The following is a 20,905-nucleotide window of genomic DNA, read 5'->3' as shown; positions in this document are numbered from 1 at the left end:
ACATGTATGCATGGTTTACGGATTTTCAGAGGGCTAAAGTAACTTTAAAACTAATCAGTTAAAATTATTTAACCCTTCAAGATATTTCAAAAGGTTTTTTTCTTTCTTTTTTTTTAATGTTTGTTTATTTTGAGAGAGAGGAGGGGTCAGGAGGGAGGGACAGAGTGAGGGAGAGAGATAATCTCCTGCAGGCTCAATGGTGTCAGTGCAGAGCCTGACACAGGGTTCAGTCTTGGGGCTCAGTCTCACAAAGCATGGGATCATGACCTGAGCTTAAATCAAGAGTTGGATGCTTAACCACATTACCCACTGAGCCACCCAGGCACTTCTCGTGAGGTTTTGAGTATCAGTTTACTGAACCCTGGTCAAGTATTCTCTGACCTTCTTCTCTATTTTCCTAACAACATTTGGCAATTTTTTAAAAAGAAGGAAGAGATTTAATCTCTGTCTTAATTACTTGTTGTTTTCAGGTTCTTTTACATATTCCAACGTTTTCTCCTATAAATTCTCAGTAATAGCTGTTTCACCTACATTTGTTTCTCTTGATTGAAGAGACAGCAAAGTGTACAGTAGTTTAAAAGGTTAATAACTACAGGGATTTGGATTGTTTGAAACCTCTTTTTTTGTTAGAAGGCAAAGTAATGAAGTAGAAAACGATTGGACTAGATAGTTTCTGCTCCCAGCTTTCTACTACTAAGTGACCTTGGGCAAGTTACTTAAGCTCTTTAAATTAGTGTCTTCATCAATAACTGACAATTTATGATTTGTGAAGTTAGCTTTATAATTAAGTGATAACTAGGTTACAGTTTTTAATATACATTTATGCTTGTAACAATGTTTTCGTTTACATTGAAACATTCAAAAGTTAATGAACAGGAAATCCTTATGGAAGGAAATGATTTTTCAGTGAATTTGCTCAAAAGAAAGGCATAAAGTTAAATGCTAGAAACATTTTAAAATAAAACTTTAAGGCTAATTATAAGAAAAGATAAACCAAATATGAAGAAAGGTTTTTATATCAGTACTATTGAAGAATTTGGTTCGTCATTTGCTGTATTTTGGCCAATAAGCTTAAGAGTTCAGATTCTTATATTTTAATTGCAGATGTTTATATATATGCATGTCTAATTTTTATTTTATTAATAACATTTTTTAAATGTTTATTTTTGAGAGAGATAGACACAGTGTGAGCAAAGGATGGGGCAGAGAGAGAGAGGGAGACACAGAATCTGAAGCAGGCTCCAGACTCTGAGCTGTCAGCACAGAGCCTGATGTGGGGCTCAGACCCACAAACCGTGAGATCATGACCTGAGCCAAAGTTGGACGCTTAATCGACCGAGTCACCCAGGCACCCCTAATCCACGTCTCATTTTAAAGTATATGTACGTTTCTCGGGGCGCCTGGGTGGTTCAGTTGGTTAAGTGTCTGACTTCTGCTCAGGTCATGATCTCATGGTTTGTGAGTTCTAGCCATGCATGGGGCTCACTGGTGTCAGTGCAGATCCCACTTCAGATCCTCTGTTCCCTTCTCTCTCTGCCTCTCCCCGCCACTCTCCCATGCGCGCGCGCTCTCGCTCTCTCTCTCTCTCTCTCTCAAAAATATTTTTTAAAAAAACTATATGTACATTTCTACCATTTTTTTTTTCTGAATTCATCAAGTTAAAACATCTGCTTTTTACTAATACGGAAACTAATTCTTAAACTAAGAGTAGGTTAGATTGCAAAAAAGGCTTCTTTTTGTTCTACCATGATCATAAGGCCTGTGTTTAGCCAATGCACTTCGTGTAAAACTTCAATAAGTACTTTTTTTTTTTTTTCAACGTTTATTTATTTTTGGGACAGAGAGAGACAGAGCATGAACGGGGGAGGGGAGAGAGAGAGGGAGACACAGAATCGGAAACAGGCTCCAGGCTCTGAGCCATCAGCCCAGAGCCTGACGCGGGGCTCGAACTCACGGACCGCGAGATCGTGACCTGGCTGAAGTCGGACGCTTAACCGACTGCGCCACCCAGGCGCCCCAATAAGTACTTTTTTAAACTTCTAGGTATTGAGTAACCCTATTGGCTAAAATGGAGTATTCTTAGAGGGACTACTACAGGTTTCGGGGGAGGTTACAAATGAAGGAAACAAATATTGCTCTATTTTCTGGTACATGGCATTCCATTTTTGGTGTATTTTCTTGCTTAAAGTAAAATGGTAGTAAACCTTTGGGTGACACTTTCTTGCTATTTCCTTTTGTAAGGTGTCATGATAATGGGAATGAAAAGGCAGTAATATTCTGAATTGAAACAGCTTTTGAGACTCTTTGGAGAAAGCTCCAGTTGTAGAAGTTTAAAATTCTGAGCTTTCCTCTTATGGTGATCAATATGGTAATAGAAACATGTTAGCATTCCAAACGGTTTTTGGAAAGTTTATTGCGTAGTTTCAAAATTTAGCAATTAAATCTGTACTTCTCCTTTAGAGTTAGGATGATTAGCAGTTATTTTATGTTAATTATTAACTGGGATGTTGATAATATAATTTAAAATAAAATTATAATACCAAGCTTTAAAAAAAAAAAAGTGGGATGAGAAAATGATAGCTGTTCTTTCTAAGGAGAACAGATTTTGTATTATGCTATGGCTTCTGTATTTGGACATTCTTTTATTACATAAGATTTTCATTTATATCAGGGTTACTTTCAAAAAATAGAAAAAAACCAAACCAACTTTGTACTGCTTCAGAAATACTGTGTGACATCTTTACAATACAGATCCAAGACCTGAGGACTTTTGAATTTGGGTAATGACTCCAGGGGCAGGGGTTCATTTTACCACACTCAACAGTTATGAATGATAGAAATGTTAACAAATTTAAGACAAGATAGTAACATTTTTAAAAATCCATTTATAACACATAAAACTCTTTGCTGTTGCTATCTAATTTGTAAAGTACAAATTATATTTATTTCTAAGGTCCAGTCTTTTGTCTTTGTAGAAATAGATTTTGACTTGGGTATAACAAATGAATAATTTGGGGTTTTCTGTTAGGTTCATTAAATTTTTCTTGTGAAAATTGTCAAGTATACACAAAATAGAGAAAAAAGTGCAGTGAAATCTCCATAGTTGTCAAGATTTTGCTCGTTACCTCTATCTCCCTTCTCCTCCCCGCTTTTTTTGACAGACATACCTTAGAGAAAATCTCAAACATTTTATTTCACCCCTAGTTACTGCATTTAGTAAAATAAGGACATTTTCTTACATAACCACTTAATATAATAAAATCAGCACTATTTCCTTTGTATTAATCTTTTTATAGTTAGAAGCTGTCTTGAAGAATACTGTAACTATGTGCTGTCAGATATGATAGCTGTTTAAATTTACATTAATCAAAATTAAAAACTCATTTCCTCAATTACATAAGCTCTTCCAAGCACTCAGTAGCCACATGTGACTATCATATTGGAAAGTGCAGATATATAATATTTTCATCATTGCAGAAAGTTCTATTGACCACACTACTCTAGGTGCTTTCTGTATCACTCTGGAGATGAACCTGAAAGAGATAAATATCTGTGTTTTAAGAATGCATGCAAGATTGTTCTTTTAATAGTTGATTCTCATTTCTTTCAGATGCGTGGACAAAGTAACAACTGACAAAGGTAAGACTTGATCATTCTTATCTGTCATGTACATTACACTGGTTGTTTTATAATCTGATAGAAAATAGGATAAACTGCAGCCTAATGATTCAGATTGTTCTCATTTAAAAGTGATTTTTATTTAGTAAAAAATTATTGGTGTGATTAGAACCTATTTAGATGCTAGGTTTGGGCAAGTGGAACATTTTGGCATTATTTGGAAACCTAATCAGTGGGAAATCAGATTATCTCATTTTAGTTTATTGCAATTTGTTTTTAGCTATATGGTTTTTTAGTAAAGTAACAGAAATGATACACAATATACAGAGTAAAGTATAGACAAAATCTTGGTGCCTGTAGAGACTCAAATTATAAATGCAGTTTGAAGAATGTGAGAAGAAAAGTGTTCTAAGATTTCATTCAGCCTGATGAATCATTAAATGGGATCATTAGACTGTTTCTTTTTAAAAGAGTTTTACCAAACCAAATATAGGTATTAAATGTAGTCTTCTGCTTATCTGGATTATGAAAGAAAGCTAATGTCCACCTTTTTAAAAACAAAAAACAACTTTTTTTTAAAAAAGACTTTATTCTGGCTTTGCAGATTGGATTATTAAAATGGCCCCTAACATGCTGGGCCAGTTGCTCAGTCATTATATGTATATATTTTTTCTAGTTATTGCCTGCATTTCTTGATGCTAAATCAAATATGCAGCATCCGTTTTAAGACTGGAACAAGTGTACTTTTAAGTGCATTTCATTTATTGTGTCTGACAAATCTAACTGAGGCTTGGCCAATTATGTATGTACATGTGTTTATGTATGTATGTGTTTATATACGTACATATGTTTGTATATATTAAGATTTTTCTCTTCATAAAGAATGCTTTGAGAAAATGTAACATGTATAAGGCAAGTTTAAAACCTGGATTTTAATGCCATGTAGAAGAATGACAGTGTGATTAGGAACCAGTGACTTAAATTGGTGGCTGCTTTGTAAATAATTAGATACCAGTTACCAGGTTTTTTTTCCCTCTGAATTTTAGAACCTGAGGCTAGTATTTCATATCAGGCAGAAATATTTATTCTAGGCAAGTTTTTTTGTGTAGAAAACTTTGCATGACCAGTTTGCTGCTCTTACTTGGAAAATAGAGTCTGCCAAGAATGGAAGGTCTAACGTTCCTTATTCAGAGATCATTTTGAAATGTTACGTTGTGAAGAAAACGTAGACAGGTGGCAATCAAGTACCAGAGCAGTTTTTATTAAAACAAAAGACAAAATCCTCAGCTTGCCTTTATTAGAGCTAAGGTTGTTTGATGTGTCTAAAGATTATGTATAAAGAAATTATTTTGGGTTGCCTTGAGGAGAACTTGGAGGATGTGGTGGTAATTTTGAATCTCTGTTGGAGATAAATTAATTGCTCTTTGCATAGATGTCTTAAACCAGAAATTGGCTTGTTACATAGCTGTGCAGCTGTGGAGAGATTAAACTGCATTCTGGGTAGCTCAGTTTCCATCAGTTCACTCAATTCACTAGTTAAATGCTCCGAGTCTCTAGTTAGAGCTCAGCACTTGAATTCAAGTTCTGCCTTTTATTGCAAATAATATCAATACTTCAAAATCCAGTGAACATTCAGTAAAAGGTAACTGTAAAATTTTGAAGAAATAGATACTCTCCAGCTCTCATTTTCATCTCTTCATTGCGGCTGTTCAACTCTGAACAGTATATAGGAACGTAAGAAAACTGTATCTTACGTACATTTAAACAACTAGACCAGGGAATACAGAAGTGGAGGCTATCTATGGTGGTCACTTTTCCCTATGCTTTTAAATTCACCTCGATTCTTACCCTTTTTCTTGTCATTTAACTTCTCAGAAAGTTGTTCTGTTACTCTGGAATAGTTTTCATGTTCAGTTGGCTGCATTTTAACTGAAGTAACTCAACTCATTCCAAAGTTATTCAAAACTTTGAGCAGGTTTTTGATATTTTCTAGAGGTACTACTAATTCTGTTCCTTAATATTGACAAGATGTTTTCAGGATTGTTTTTAACTCTTATTTACTCCAAACAGCATGAAACTATATCCTTTCCTTCAGTCAAAGATAAGAACCTTGGACATGTTTGAACAAACAATGTTGCATACACACAAAAAACAACTTGTTTTAAAATTATGAAGTTGCAAAGTGCCATGTTGATTGTTTTACACTTGAAATAGTAAAGAAACATATTTGTATTGGTTCCTGTTCTTGTATTTATTTAACCCAGATAGGTATATGTAAAACAAATGGAAAATGAAAATATATAAAAACAAATGGAGATTTGCAAAGATAGTGTTTATTAATTCATTGAACAAGTAGTTGTTGAGCATCGCATTATGTGTCCAGCAGCATTCTAGGTACTAGGTTGTGCTGGTAATCAAATCAGTGCAGTGAAACATTTGATTAAAATAATGTGGTTCAGAGTTTGATGAAGTTACGATGTCATGGGAAGACCCCTTTTGAGAAGGTGACTTTGTAACTGAGACCTGAGTGTGCATGTAGATAGCTGAAGAGCATTCCACACAGAAGAAGCAAAAAGGGGAAAACTTGAAACGTGAAAGTTTAGTTTACCATTGCCAGCTTCCAAGAGTGTTAGAAATTTTGAGGGATGGAGCCTAGCAGGTTCCTTTTTAACTTTGCTCTCTGTTTTCATTCTGTTCTCTGTTTTCAACTAATGTTATTCTTATGGTAATAAGTATAGTGATAGTTTGCCACAATGCAATGTAGTTTATTAGTAATTCCAGTGTTACTTTATCCACTAATTTTAATTTCTTTACTTTCAAACCTCCAACTAAAACTGCCCAAGATGAAACCTTATTAAAAAAAAAAAAGGAGACTATAATATCTTAATTTTACTAAAGTGAGTTTCAAGTGTTTCGTGGAATAATAAGTATTTACAGAGTCAAATGTGCTAGGTGTTTGAGTCATCAGTGTGTTAGTTTTTTTTTTTTTTATTGCAGGGCCTCTCAGATTTTGTTTGTTGAGTAGTGAGCAATAAAAATACCAAAATGTGCAGTAACTCCCTAACTTAATTGACTATAAGGGCCCCCCCCCCCCGCTTTTTTAAGGGATAGCTCATAAAATTAGAATTTGTGGGAAACACTTCGGAGCACTGAGTGCTTAAAAATTTGATTGTATTAAACTCTGGGTTTCACCTTTTATTCAGAATTCTTTTACTGTTTTCAGTTACTCTTCTTGTTACAGGGTAGTAACGTTTAGAAAACATTACCTAGACAGAGTCATCAAATAAGTTCATTATAGATCTGGGAATTAAATTGTTAAGAGCTTTGATTATTTGCCTTATCTAATTTATAATCAACATAATATCTGGAATTATTACTAAAATATTAGCTTGTTTTGTTATTTCTTTCCTGGATCACATCCTCCATTTTTGTGTTCATTGATCTAATTTATATGTTATAGCTCTGTATTCCTTTCTTTTAAAAATTGGAATTTATTTTTAGCAATTTTTATAGTTTTAATTTCATCAGACTATTTCATTTTTCCTATGTTGGAATATCTTAGATTATTTCTTATCCTGTCATTTCCAGTACCCTTAAACAATATTTGTGTTATTCTTAACTATATAGAACAGGCTTCCCACCTGTTTTACCTACTCCCATTGAGAAAAATCTAACTTTAATTTTTCCATTTGAGTTTTTGTACAAAGGATGATGTGAGAAGTTACTTAGGACATTGTCTTCACAATTCTTATTTTGAGTCTCCTGGCTGATAACCTGGTGTCCCTAGTTAAAATCTTACTGGTTTTGAATAGGAAAGAGCTCTGAAAGGAGAATCACTAGGCAAAAAAAAAGGGGGGGGGCATATACTTAGTTTCAGTCTTAACTCTCAAATATATGATCACTTTTAACGGAAGCATTCTTCACAAATTCAATAGTACTCTTCTAAAGTTGGCTTAAATATAAGTTTAAAAAAGAGCCTTGCTTTCCTTGATTTCTCTTAATACTGCTGACGCTGGTATATTTCAAAATGGACTTTACTAATTATTTATGAGAAACAAAGAGCTAATTATAGAAATATACAGAGTAGTCTGATCAGGTTTCAGAAACTCAAGTTTCTGACTGTTACGATAATGTTCATGTCTCAAATGGCTGACAGTACATAGCATTTTATCTGTCCTATTTTGTTCCTAGCTCTTTATCTTAAGGTAACAGGAGCTATATTATTTCTCTCAGTAGGAGAATGATCTACTCAGACATCCAGTTCCTCATTGGGAATGCCCCATATCCTTTAAACTATTTTTCTTGTTCAAATACCTAGACCTCCTGTGGTTCTTGCTCTCTGTTCTAGTTTTCTAGAAGTGCAGACATACCTCGTGTGGGGATTGTGACATGGGCTCAGAAAGCCCATGGGCTTATCAACTCATTTCAGTTGTGGGATGTTTTATCAGATAAACGAGTCTTTCCCTTACATACAAAGAAATAACTTTGTAACAGTTTGCCCATTATGATTCAACTTACATAGAAACCATCTCTAACAACACTTATAAGTTAATTTTGTAATGTAGAGTAATTATTTTGTGTTGAGATCCAATTCCTGCCACAACCACTTGAGAGATGCAGCAGAATGCCCTGGTGGAAGCAAACTGAAGCATGAGTGGACAAGAACCTCTGACAAAAAGGAGTTAGCTATGATTTCATGCCTCCTGACCTTTTAAGTCCAAGAAGGATCAAGCTCCTCTGAATTAAAACTAGCCAGATTGATCTAACTACATCAAGGCAAAGCCCCCTTTAGCTTCAGTGCAAGTAATTCTCTTAGAGGTAACTGTGGTTCTGTCCTCTGCCTGCCTATCTCATTGCTGTTTTGATCCCAGTTAATCTCCCAACTTGTATCCTAGCTTCTTTGTAATTTTGCCTCTTTTGAGAATTTCTAAACCCTATTTTCTTTACTGTGACTCTTCCTAAACTCTTGTATCACTTATCTATTGCCATGTAACCTTCCAAAAGTTCAATAGTTTAAAATACAGAAACTTGTTTTTCAGTTGGGCTGTTCCCTCTTCTCTTTGGTCTTTCAGTCTAGACATTTTCGGGTCGTGGTGGCCTCAGAGCAGTTTGCAAAAAGATTGAAGGCAAAATCTGCAAGGCATCTTGATGCTGCCTCACATAATACAAGATCAACATACAAAAATCAGTTGTATTCCTGTATGTTAGTAACAAAAATGTTGAAATTATAAAATTATACCATTTACAGGAGCATCAAAAAATAGGTGTTAGGGATAAATGTTACAAGACATGAAAGACTTAAACATTGGAAAGTGCAAAACACTTGAATGAAATTAATGACTTAAATAAATGGAATGAATGATGTACCTTGTTCATGGGTTTGAAGGCTCAGTATTGTTAAGATGTCATTTCTCTCCATACTGATCTACAAATGAAATGTAATCCAAATTCCAATACAGGTTGTTTTGGAGAGTTTCAACCTTGTAAACCTCTTGAGAAGGTCTTGGTAACCTTTAGGAATTCACAGACTATACTTAGGAAGCCTTTAGCTTACACTGATCAGGAATCCCACCATGTGTCTAAGAGTGGGATCGAGTCTTTCAGGAAAGAGAAGGAGGCAAATAGATGCTTGGTGGGCATCCAACCATGGCTACTACACATGTATATTCTGTAATTTATTTAACCCTTACCTGATTGAAGGATACTTGATATTTCTGTTCTTTTTTCCTAGGATTACAGGTGATCTTTTTGAAAGTCGGTTAAGATATGCCGTACATATGCACAAGCTTGCTTACCATAAATGTATGGCTTTGTGAATATTCACAAGGGAAGCCCAGTCATGTGGTCATTACCCAGGTCAAGTAATAGAACCTGATCCCTACCCCTAAGTGTAACCACCATTCTGACTTTGAACAGCGCAAATTTGTTTTGCCATTTTTTGGATTCTGTATAAGTGGAGTAATATAGCATGTACTCTTGTGTAGGGCTTCTTTGCTTTCCATTATGTAAGGTTTCTCTAGGTTGTGTGTGTTATAGATTGTTCATTTTCATTGTCATACAGTGTTCCCCCGTGAGAGTGTATCATGGTTTATTCATTTTACTGTTGATTGGCATTTGGGTAGCTTTTAGTTACTGGCCTTTATGTCTAGTGCTGTGATGCATATTTTATTAATAAGATTTTACTGAGACACAACTTATATATCATAAAATACACCTATTTCAAGTGTATAATTCTGTCTACATAGGTTTTCCTTTTCTGGGCACTTTATAAACAGACTTGTGTATAGAATATGTGTTTTTGCGTTTGGCTTCTTTCACTGCATAATTTTGAGGTTAATCCATATTATAGCATGTATCGATATTTTCATTCCTTTGTGTAGTACTTCTTTGTTTGGAAATATTCTATTTGATTTATCCATTTATCAGTTGATCCACTTTTTTGCTATCATGAGTAATGATACTCTGAATATTGATGGGCAAGTTTTTGAATGGATGAATGTTTTTATTTCTTTTAGGTCGATATCTAGGAGTAGAATTTTTAGATTGTAACTGATAAATGTATGTTTAAGGGCCTGGCAAAGAGTTTTCCATAGTGGCTATGACATTTATGTTCTCTAGTGATAGATGAGGATTTCTTTTGCTCCACAACCTCACCGGTGTTTGTTACTTTCATTCCACTCTTCTGTTAAGTCAGCTGCTTTAAGATTGTGGGGCACATGGTAAGGGCAGTGAATTCCATGAGCCATAGGTCCATTGCTGCATTTCATTTGCTGAGAAGTGAGTTCCTTGTTCAGAAGAAATGCTATGTGGAAAACCATGACTGGGATAAGACATTATGTAAGTCCACAAATGGTATTTTTCACAGAAGCACTGTATGCAGGGAAGGCAAATCCTTAACCAGATGTCGATTCCACAAAGAACAAAACATTGCCACTTCCATGGTGTGGGTGGTCCATTATAATGAACCTGTCATTAAGTAGCTGGGTGATAACCCTGGGGAATGGTGCCATATCAGGGACTCAGTGTTGGTCTCTGCTGCTAGCAGTGGTACTCAGAAGTATCTATACCCATTTGGCCTTGGTGAGACTCTGGGTTTGGTTTCCAGCAATCTCAGCTCTGTAGCTGTAGGAGATCGGGATTTCTTTCAGCGCAGGCATAGAAACTTTCAGGTCATTTATATGGTACTTGAGCTAGGAATTTAAATCCCTAAGCACATCCCTATCTTTCCCAACTTCGTCTAGTGTCATTAGAAGCAACTAGCCAATTTTCTGCTCATTTAACTTGAAATATTCTAAGGTATTGACTACATAATAGCCAGAACCTTGTCTGTTATTAAAGAAATATTTGATCAGGAGTATCCATTGGTGATTTTTTGCCATAGACTTTCAGTGTTCTCTTTACTACCAAAAATAGAGTCATTAGGGCCTTTAAATCAATTAAAGAAACGATTCCAGAAACCACAGAACCAAAGCTCATCCTTAAGATTCTGTTCTTCTAGGAAGTTTATAGCAATATAGGCCTTCCTCAAGAAGCAAGAAAAATCTCAAACAACCTAACCTTACACCTAAAGGAGATAGAAAAATAAGAACAACAAAACCCAAACGCAGTAGTAGGAAGGAAATAATAAAGATTAGAGCAGAAATAAGCAAAATAGAAACTTAAAAAAAAAAAAGATCAATAAAACCAGGAGCTATTTCTTTGAGAAATCAACAAAATTGATAAACCTTTAGCCAGACTCATTAAAGAGAGAGAACTCAAGCAAAATCAGAAATGAAAGAGGAGAAATAAAAACCAACACCACGAAATACAAAGGATTATAAGAGAATATTATGAAAAGTTATATGTCAAAAAATTGGACAACCTGTAAGAAATAGATAAATTCCTAGAAACATATAACCCCCTGAATCAGAAGAAATAGAAAATGTTTACGGACTGATGATGAGTAATGAAATTGAATCAGTAATCAAAAAACTCCCAACAAACAGAAGTCTAGGACCAAATGGCCTCACAAATGAATTCTACCAAACATTTAAAGAAGAGTTAATACCTATTCTTAAACTATTCCAAAAACTAAAAAAGGAGGGAAAGCTTCCAAATTCATTCTGTGAAGCCAGCATTACCTTGATACCAACACCAGATAAAGACATCACAAAAAAAGAACTGCAGGCTGGTATATCTGGTGAACATGGATGCAAAAATCCTCAACAAAATGTTAGCAAAGTAAATCCAGCAATACATTTGAAAAATCGTTCGTGATCAAGTGGAATTTTTTTCCTGGGACAGGAGGGTGGTTCAGGATTCACAAATCAATCAGCATGATAGGTCATATCAATAAGAGAAAGGATAAAAACCATATGATCATTTCAATAGATGCAGGAAAAGCATGTGACTAAGTACAGCATCTATTCATGAGGAGAACCGTCAACAAAGTAAGTTTAGAGGGAACGCACTTCAACAGAATAAAAGCCATACATGAAAAACGCACAGCTAACGTCATACTCAATTGTGAAAAACCAAGCACTTTTCCCCCCTAAGATCAGGAAAAAGATAAGGGTGCCTACTCTCACCACTTTTATTCAACATAGTCCTGGAAATCCTAGCCACAGCACTGAGACATGGAAAAGAAAAGGCATCTAAACTGGTAAGAAAGAATTGAAACTTTGACTGTTTGCCAGTGACGTAATACTATGTGCAGAAAACCCTAGGGGCACCTGGGTGGCTCAGTCGGTTAAGTGGCCAGCTTTGACTCAGGTCATGATCTCCTGGTTCATGATTTCGAGCCCTGCATTCAAGTTCGGGCTCCATGCTGACAGCTCAGAGCCTGGAGCCTGCTTCAGATTCTGTGCCTCCCTCCTTCTCTCTGCCACTTCCCCATTTGCACACTGTATCTCTCTCTCAAAAATAAAAAAATAAAAAAATAATTAAATAATAAAATGAATCTTTAAAAAATACATAAGAAAGAAAAACCTGATGGTTAACAGAGGGGAGGTGGATGCAGGGATGAGTAAAATAGGTGAAAAGATTAAGAGTATACTTACTGTGGTGAGCACTGAATAATGTATAGAATTGTTGAATCACTATATTGAAAAAACATTCTCTTCCTCTAGAACCCCTTTCCATACCAGAGTCTGTATTATGGCTCCTCGAGTGAAGCAGAACCAATAGAATATATATAGAGAGAGAGAGATTTATTTTAAGGAATTAGCTTAAATTCCTTAAGCTTAAGTGATTGTGGCTATCAAGTTCAAAATCCACAGGGCAAAACAGCACACTAGAAATTCAGATAAGAGGTGGTGTTGTAATCTTGAAGCCAAACTCCATGAAATCAGTCTTTGCTCTGAGGCCTTCAACTGACTGGATGAGGCCCACCCACATTATGGAGGGTAGTTTACTCAGAATCTACTGATTTACATGTTAATCATATCTCAAAAGGACCTTCACAGCGACATTTAGGCTGTTTGACCAAACAACTAGGCACTATAGTGGGGGTGGGGAGAAGAGGGTTTCCCGCACAGCAACCAAGCAATTCTCAGATACCAGCAGGATATTCCAAGGATTCAACTCAATTCTGTTACTGTCTATAGGGAAATAGCATCAAATTCTGTAGGTTAAGGGATCAGTCCTACAAGACTATTCCCTCACACCTCCATTCACATGCCAGTAGTAGGTCCAGGTTGTTACCTGTTCTGAACTATAAATCACAAGTTCCCATGACCTCCTCCTTGTATTCAGTTAATTTGTTAGAGCAGCTCACAGAACTCAGAAACATTTTACTTACTAGATCACTGGTGTATTATAACTCAGAAACAGCTAGGTGAAAGTGATCTATAGGGCAAGATGTGAAGGAAGGGGTGAGAAGCTTCTGCAACCGAATCAACATGAGTTTATTCCTTGGTGAGTCACAGATAGAAACTACACCACATAAGTTGTTGCGCAAAGGAAACTTTATTTGCAACAAATAAGGTGATCACAGGGAATAACTTCCAAAGCCGTGACTCTCCAAAATGCGTTCCTTTTATTTAGGGTTAGGATGAATATTTAGATAGAGAAGCCTTGTCATATGTAGAGATGGGTATAAGGTCACATATATGCCTTAAGGAAACATGTCTGTACATACATTGTATGTTACGTAACTGAGGCTTGGCTTCTCCTTGGGTGGAGATTTTAGTTTTATAATTAGGTAACAATAGTTGCTGGTCATTCTTGAGGTTACTCCATGGTCCATGTGCGCAGGTGCTAGTCTGTTACAAGAGGAAGTTACACTCAAATGGCTTGGGTGGTCTGGGCTGGTTGGAGGTCTATCAGGGCACTTACTATTGCTTGAGGGGTGGTTTCAGTTTCCATTTGAGTTAGGAGATAAGCTAGAAAGGAGAGCTTAAGGAAAAAATGCTAGACAGAGGTCAAAGAGTAGGAGCCAGTGGGCAGGTCTTAGGGTCTATCTGGTGACACTTCCCTTCCCTCCCCTCTCAGAGCATGCCATTCTCCCCAGATCCCCACGTGTTCACCAACCCAGAAGCTCTTTTGACCCTGCCTTGGGTTTTTATAGAGCCTTCATAATTCCTGCAATTGATTAAATCATCGTCCATTGGTGTTCCATTCGGCTTCCAGAAGTGGGGAGGGAGACTAAAAGTTCAACCTTCTGGCAGCCAGCCCCCTTCCTTAGGTAGGATCCAAAAGTCACGTTATTAACATAACCAGAAACACTTTTAACACTTAGGAATTTTGAAGGGTTTGGGCAACTCTGAGTTAGGAGCTTGTGGATGAAGACCATACATATTTTTCTTATAGATCACAACATCACACTAGCCTAGTTGATAAATGAAATTAACGCATAAATGATGTTAAATTAAGTTACAATGCATGTCTTCAATTTGTAGCAGATTTTATGTTCTTATTTCTTTAACTGTTGCTTTTGCTTTCTCTGTTTAATTTGTTCTTTTTTCCCTCTTCTTAACCCTTTCTACTTTTGTTTTATTTTCTCAGCTTAATACCTTTTCTTAAAGGTTTTAATTCTTGCTATCATAGTTTTGATTTTCCAAGAGCTTTTTTTTTCATGTATTACTATTCTTTAATGACATACTCGCTTCCTATCAATATACAGGTATGTTTCTGTGTATATGTATTTTTTTCTGTTCCCTGAATTGCCATTTCTTTCAATGTTTTTCCCATTTGTTTATTTAGCCTCTCAAGAGATTTTTGTCAAGTTTTTGGTGTTCCCTAACTTTATTTTGATTTTTAGAGTAAAGTCTGTGATTGGGAAGTCTGTGTGCACGGATTAGACTTCCTGTCCCCTGTAAAGAGATGATGTGGGCATAGTCTTTCTATGGGCCATTTCATTTTCATCAGAGAGAAGTTCTGTATCTCTGGTTATAGCGTTGGGTGGGAGGTCAGTGAGGAGGGTCCTCAACATTTATTATTTTTGGTTCCACTTAATTACCACTGTTCTCTAATAATACTTCAACTCTGCCCTTACCTGAAACTGTTGATGCCAGGGCCTGTCTAGTTCACCTTTTCCTAAATAGTAAACCTATGCTCAGAGGGGTGGTTGATGGCAGCAAATGATAAAAGGGACCGCGTGTTGAAACTAATTTTTAAAACCTTCCAGCTGCTCTCTTTTCAGCATCCCCTCTTTCAGAGGCACCTTGTGACTCTGATCCTATTTCTTTCTGAAGTGGCTAAGTGTGTGTGTTAACTTATGATTTGTTTCCCAGCCTTCTAGTGTAAGTTTAAACTCTATTTGATGTGAAAGTCTTTATCACTATCCTGGTTCAGGTCTTCTAAAATTTTGTTGAAATGAAATCATAGGGCTGTTGTCTCCTTTTGTGTTCCTTTAACTTTGTGATTCTTAGTCATTTTTAGTTCTTCTCTGTCATTTTAGTGACATTTTAGAAGGGAGCAGACCAAAAAAATATATTCAATCTGCTGTTTAACTAGAAGTCCCCTGCACACTATCTAAAACTTAAAACTGTAGTTAATTCTAATATTCCTTTTATTCCGTCTCTATGTTAATTACATTCATCCCACTAAATCTGTTTCTGTTGTTTTGTTTCTTGCATCCTCAAATGTGAAGAGTGAAAGAGTGAACTCTTATGTTTATGTTGGAGACGATCTTAGGGATCATCTCTAATCCTTCATTTTATAGATGAGAAAATGGAGACTCATAGTTATGTCTTTTGCTTTAGAACACATTGCCCCGAATTGGTGTCTTAAAGAATAGTTTATTATCCCGTGTTGTTTTCCAGTTGGCTGGATGCTTCTGCTGTTCTCCTGGGCTAGTCGGGCAGCTGCGGTCAGAGAACAGCTGAAAGGGCCTGATGAGGCAAGATGGCCACACTGGCGTGTGAAGCAGTCGGTGCTGGCTGTGGGCCAGCAGCATGGTTTTCCTCCTCATGGTCTCTCATCCTCCACTGGGCAAGTTCTTAATAATATGGCAGCCTCTGGGCAGCTTTACAGAAGGGCAGACCTCACTTGCAAAAGTGCCTCTCAGACCTCTGCTTGTGTCAAATTTGCATCTTCTATATCATCACCAAAACTCTCTTTATATTCAGTTGTTTTGGACCTTTCTGTATCACTAAAAATCTTGCACTGTGCCATAAGACCAAGTGATTACAAAATTACTTGGTGGACATAGTATTAAAAAAGAGATTCTGTGAGAAGGAGAATTATATGATGCCAGCATTTCCTTGAAAATGTTACTTGATAGCTCATGCATCCTTTCCTATAGGTGTAGGCAAAACCATGGTGTTTAACCACTGTATTTGTTTTCAAACAAATTATGACAAGTTGAGAGCAACACCCATTTGTCATCTCTTAGTTTCTCTCTGTCAGGAGTCTGGACAGAGCTTAGCTATGTCCTCTACTGAGTGTCTCACAAGTCTTGAAATTAAAGAGGAGGTGACCAATAGGTAGTTGGTTATAAAAGTCTTAACTTTTAGATACTAATTGAACTCTGGGAATGGATGAGATTGTGTAGGTGTTTTCAGTGAGAAGAGAAGCAGGCCAGTAAACACCACCATTTCAAGTAAGGTATGGAGAGCCCAGATGAGACTGAGAAGGATGAAAAGTCCAAGAAGGAAAAAAAGTGGTGGAAGTGAAGAAAAGACAAAGAGTTTTAACTTTTAGAAGAGGGTAGGGGCGCCTGGGTAGCTCAGGCAGTTAAGGGTCTGACTCTTTGACTTCGATCTCAGGGTCTTGAGATCAGGCCCTTCTTTCAGCTCTGCACTGAGCATGGAGCCTACTTGGGATTCTCTCGCTCTGCCTCTCTCTCTGCCCCTCCCCGACTTGTGTGGTCTCTTTCTCTCTCTCTCTCTCTCTCTCTCTCTCTCTCTCTCTGTCTCTCTGTCTCTCTGTCTCTCTGTCTCTCTCTCTCAAAATAAAAAGCATTAAAAAACTCATTTAGAAGAAGGTAGCTGGAAGGGTAGTGGCAAGTGCTACTGAAAGATTGCCCATGATTAAAAACAAAGTATCCATTAGCTTTAGCTTGAGGGGTCTGTGGATTAGCTATATTCCATTACAGTTTTCTTTGTAAGCCTTCTTTTAAAATCCTATTTTATTTTATACACTTAAAACCAATAATCCTGAGGCATATATGTTTTACCACATCCCCAGAGGAGTCCATGGCACACAAAGGTAAGAGCCCCTCTCAGCATTGTTGGCCTTGGCAAAAGCAATTTTAAAGGAACGGTAACATCACAACCAAAGTGATATTATATAGAGGTGTATATTACTTATTATACAAAGACGATGATGCATAGTGCGATGATAAAGTGCGTGCAGAGGACAGAAGTGAGTTCAGGGTTTCTTTAGTGTAAGAGCATCATGGCTGAAGAGCACAGTCTTCAAAATCAGACAACCACCTGAACTTGAACTCTGCTTTGTTGGGAATTTACCATGTGACTTTGGGGAGTTTTCTTAACTTTTCCATGTCTCCGTTTCCTTGTCTGGAAAATTAAGAAAGTATGTAAGAAGTACTTAATGGAGTATTTTGAGAATTCATTGTGAGATGATATACATGAACTACTTAGAACAGTGGCAGCCACATGATAATATTCCTTATTATTGGTCATTAATTAGATTGGCCCAAGTGCTAGATCCATTTTTAGGTGACTTTGTGTAGTGCTGCATTTTCATTGTGTATTGATTTGTAGTTTAATTATTAAAAGGCAACCCTTTTATTGTGCGTGGACAGTGCCTCCCTGTTAAAGCACCACCATCGGCTCTCATTCACTATACTGAGTACATATTAAAACCCCGAGGGGGGGTGCCTGGGTGGCTCAGTCCGTTGAGCGCCTGACTTTGGCTCTGGTCATGATCTCGCAGTCCGTGAGTTCGCACTCCATATCGGGCTCGGTGCTGACAGCTCGGAGCCTGGAGCCTGCTTCTGATTCTGTCTTCCTCTCTCTCTGCCCCTCCCCCGCTCATGCTCTGTCTCTCTCTCTCTCACTCTCAAAAATGAATAAATGTTAAAAAAAAAAATTTTTTTTTAAACCCAAGGAAGGTGACTACTTACGATGGATACAGGCAAGAGTAGATTACAGAGAATGAATGTAGAATAAGGTGAGATGCTAGGATTAAGCTGTGGCATTTAAATCTAAAGGACAGTTGGAGGAGGAGGAGAAGCTACCAGGAAAGACTGGGGACAGGAAACTAGGAAAGTAGGAAAAAGACCAAGAAAGTGTGATACCATGGAAACCTACTGTCAGAAGATAAGATGGGAACTGAAAAATGTCAATTAGACTTAACTACATGGAAGACATTGGAAACCGTAACAATAGCAGTTTCAGTAGAATAACAGGGGCAGATGCCGAATAATCCATGATGCCTTTCTTCCTTAACCTCTACATCTTACCCTGCTCAAGGTCTGCTCATTTTGTGCCTCCCCCTACCCCATTCCCACTTCAACCTATCAACCTTTTTCCATTAGCATTTTTAATTAAAGTCCTTATTAAAATTAAATATACAATTGCATCCCAGCCGATCTCCTTAAATTGCAACTCTCAAACCACGTTTCTTTATGAATCCGTTGTGTGCCAGATTGGTCTCCATTCAGGTCATGTAGCTCTTAACTCTGTAACCTTCAGAGATTCTCTATTACCTGTCTAACTACAGATTTCTTAGGCTTGGATCCAGAGCCTCTACAATGTAGATGAATTATACTTTCTCAGCTTTATTGCTCACAGTGTTCCTTAGGTGGAGCAAATTTCTCCCTGTAATATTTCTGTGCCCCCATAACTCTGAACTTTTCTGTTTCTGCAGCACTGTTGTGCTTTTTTCCTTTTCTTATCCTCAGCGTCAATGTTACACCCATACTTTAGTATAACTTTCTTTACATGCCCCAGATACTCTGCTGCACTACATTTTACCATCAAAATATGAAAGAGTACTTAGGAGAGAATGGATTGAAAGACTGAACAAAGCAAAATCGTTCTATGGTTAATTTTTTTAAATAGATTTTACCATATGAAACTACTTCTGGAACAGAGAAACCAGTGAATAAGCCAAATGTTGGGAATAGCTAAAAATAACATTTTCTAAAAGTTGAAAATGATCATTTTATGTGGACCTTGCTAAATCTGGATCATAGCACTGTAATCAACCATGGTAATGGCAATTCCCAGTTGTAGGTAAGTAGCCCAGACTCCTTCCTCTGAACTTTGGGCTCACTGATTTTTTTCACTTTGCGGACATTTCAAATTTAATTTATCCAAAATGGAACATATATTCTCCCTACTGTCTCCTCAAAACAGTAAAAGACACCTGATCTTTTTCTGTGAATACTTTCACCATCTATTCAGTTGTCCAGGTCATAAATCTAGAAACTAAATCCATGATACCTCTCTCTATCCCCGTCTATCCTTAGAGGCCTGTCTCCTCTAAGTGTTTTTGCAGATCTCCAATTCTTTCCATCTCCAATGCTATTACTCTTTTTCAAGCTATTATTTGTTGCCTAGTGTATTGCAGTAGACTTTTAGCTAGGTCTCCTGGAATTCACTCTTAGCCCAGCATAAGTCGTTCTCTAGCTTGCAACCAGAATGAACACAAAAACTACAAATCTCATCATGCCACATTCCAACTTAAAATCTTCCACTGCCTTTCTGTGGCTATTAGGATAAAATCCAAAATCCTCCAAGGACCTTTTTTTTATTACTATTATTTTTTATTTTACAGAGACAGCATGTGAGTAGGGGAGAGGGGCAGAGGGAGAGAGAGAGAATCCCAAGCAGCCTCCACACTGAGCATGGACATCTCATGACATATCACTGAGCATCTCATGACATTTGCACGTGCTCCTCCTTCCCACTTCCCCTCTATCACGTAGCTAGCACTTACTCATCCTTTAGAGTCCAGGCAGATCTATTCAGACTTAAATGTTAAATTTTGAGCTATGGAGACTGTCCAGTTAATGAACACTAGTTTTCAGAGCTACAGTTTCAAGGAGAATGTATCCTTTCACTTTCTCAAACCTCTGTCTAAGCAAAGTTTCTTAATATTTTTAAGAGGCAGAACTAACTCACCTGATGACTGTACTTTGAAAATTAATAGCTTAGTTTGGGATTCTAGCATTTTTGACCTAATTTTTGTTTGTTTGTTTGTTTGTTTGTTTGTTTTTTTAAGAGATAGCACAAGCTAGGGAGAGGGCCAGGGGAAGAGAGAGGAGAATCTTAAGCAGGTTCCACTCTCAGCACAAAGCCTGACATGGGGCTCCATCCCACGACCTGGGGATCATGACCTAAGCAGAAATAAAGAGTCGGATGCTCAAGTGACTGAGCCATCCAGGCGCCCCCTAAAATTTTAATATCTGTATAAGTTTTATAAATGCTCATTAGTATTTTTTATCCTTTATTTTCTTTCTCTCAGTGCTGCATGGGCTGATAACTGCCCTGGAATAGGTAAAAAAATAAAACCATAGATGTAATAAGCAGTGAAGAACATGACTAGAACAAGAAAGTAAAATCTAATTTAAGGGGCATCTGGGTGGCTCAGTTGGTTGAGCATCCAACTCTTGATTTCAGCTCAGGTCATGATCTCATGGTTTGTGGGATCGAGCCCTCCATGGGGCTATGCGCTGACAGCACAGAGCCTGCTTGGGATTTTCTCTTTTTCTCTCTGCCCTTCCCCCACTCAAAATAAATAAACGTTTGGGTTTTTTGTTTGGTTGTTTGTTTGTTTTAAAGAAAAATCTAACTATTAACACATATATACACACAAACATTTGCATTGATTTAAATGAGTGAACCAGGGGTGCCTGGGTGACTCAGTCGGTTAAGTGTCTGACTTCAGTTCAGGT

The 20,905-nt window shown here is 37.1% G+C and overlaps 1 protein-coding gene across 2 annotated transcripts in view; it reads left to right on the top strand.

Annotated features, from left to right (window-relative positions):
* The window catches only part of ZFP91 (ZFP91 zinc finger protein, atypical E3 ubiquitin ligase), a 47,540-nt gene that overhangs the window by 2,741 nt on the left and 23,894 nt on the right, over window positions 1-20,905 (top strand). For both annotated transcript variants that reach the window (XM_049646259.1, XM_049646254.1), the window contains exon 2: window positions 3,611-3,639. In XM_049646259.1, the coding sequence (XP_049502216.1) occupies window positions 3,611-3,639 (29 nt within the window). The remainder of the gene's footprint in view (window positions 1-3,610; window positions 3,640-20,905) is intronic.

Source organism: Panthera uncia, chromosome D1 (genome assembly GCF_023721935.1).
Source record: "Panthera uncia isolate 11264 chromosome D1, Puncia_PCG_1.0, whole genome shotgun sequence".
Classification (NCBI taxonomy): domain Eukaryota; kingdom Metazoa; phylum Chordata; class Mammalia; order Carnivora; family Felidae; genus Panthera; species Panthera uncia.
This window is presented reverse-complemented; position numbering and strand designations above follow the sequence as displayed.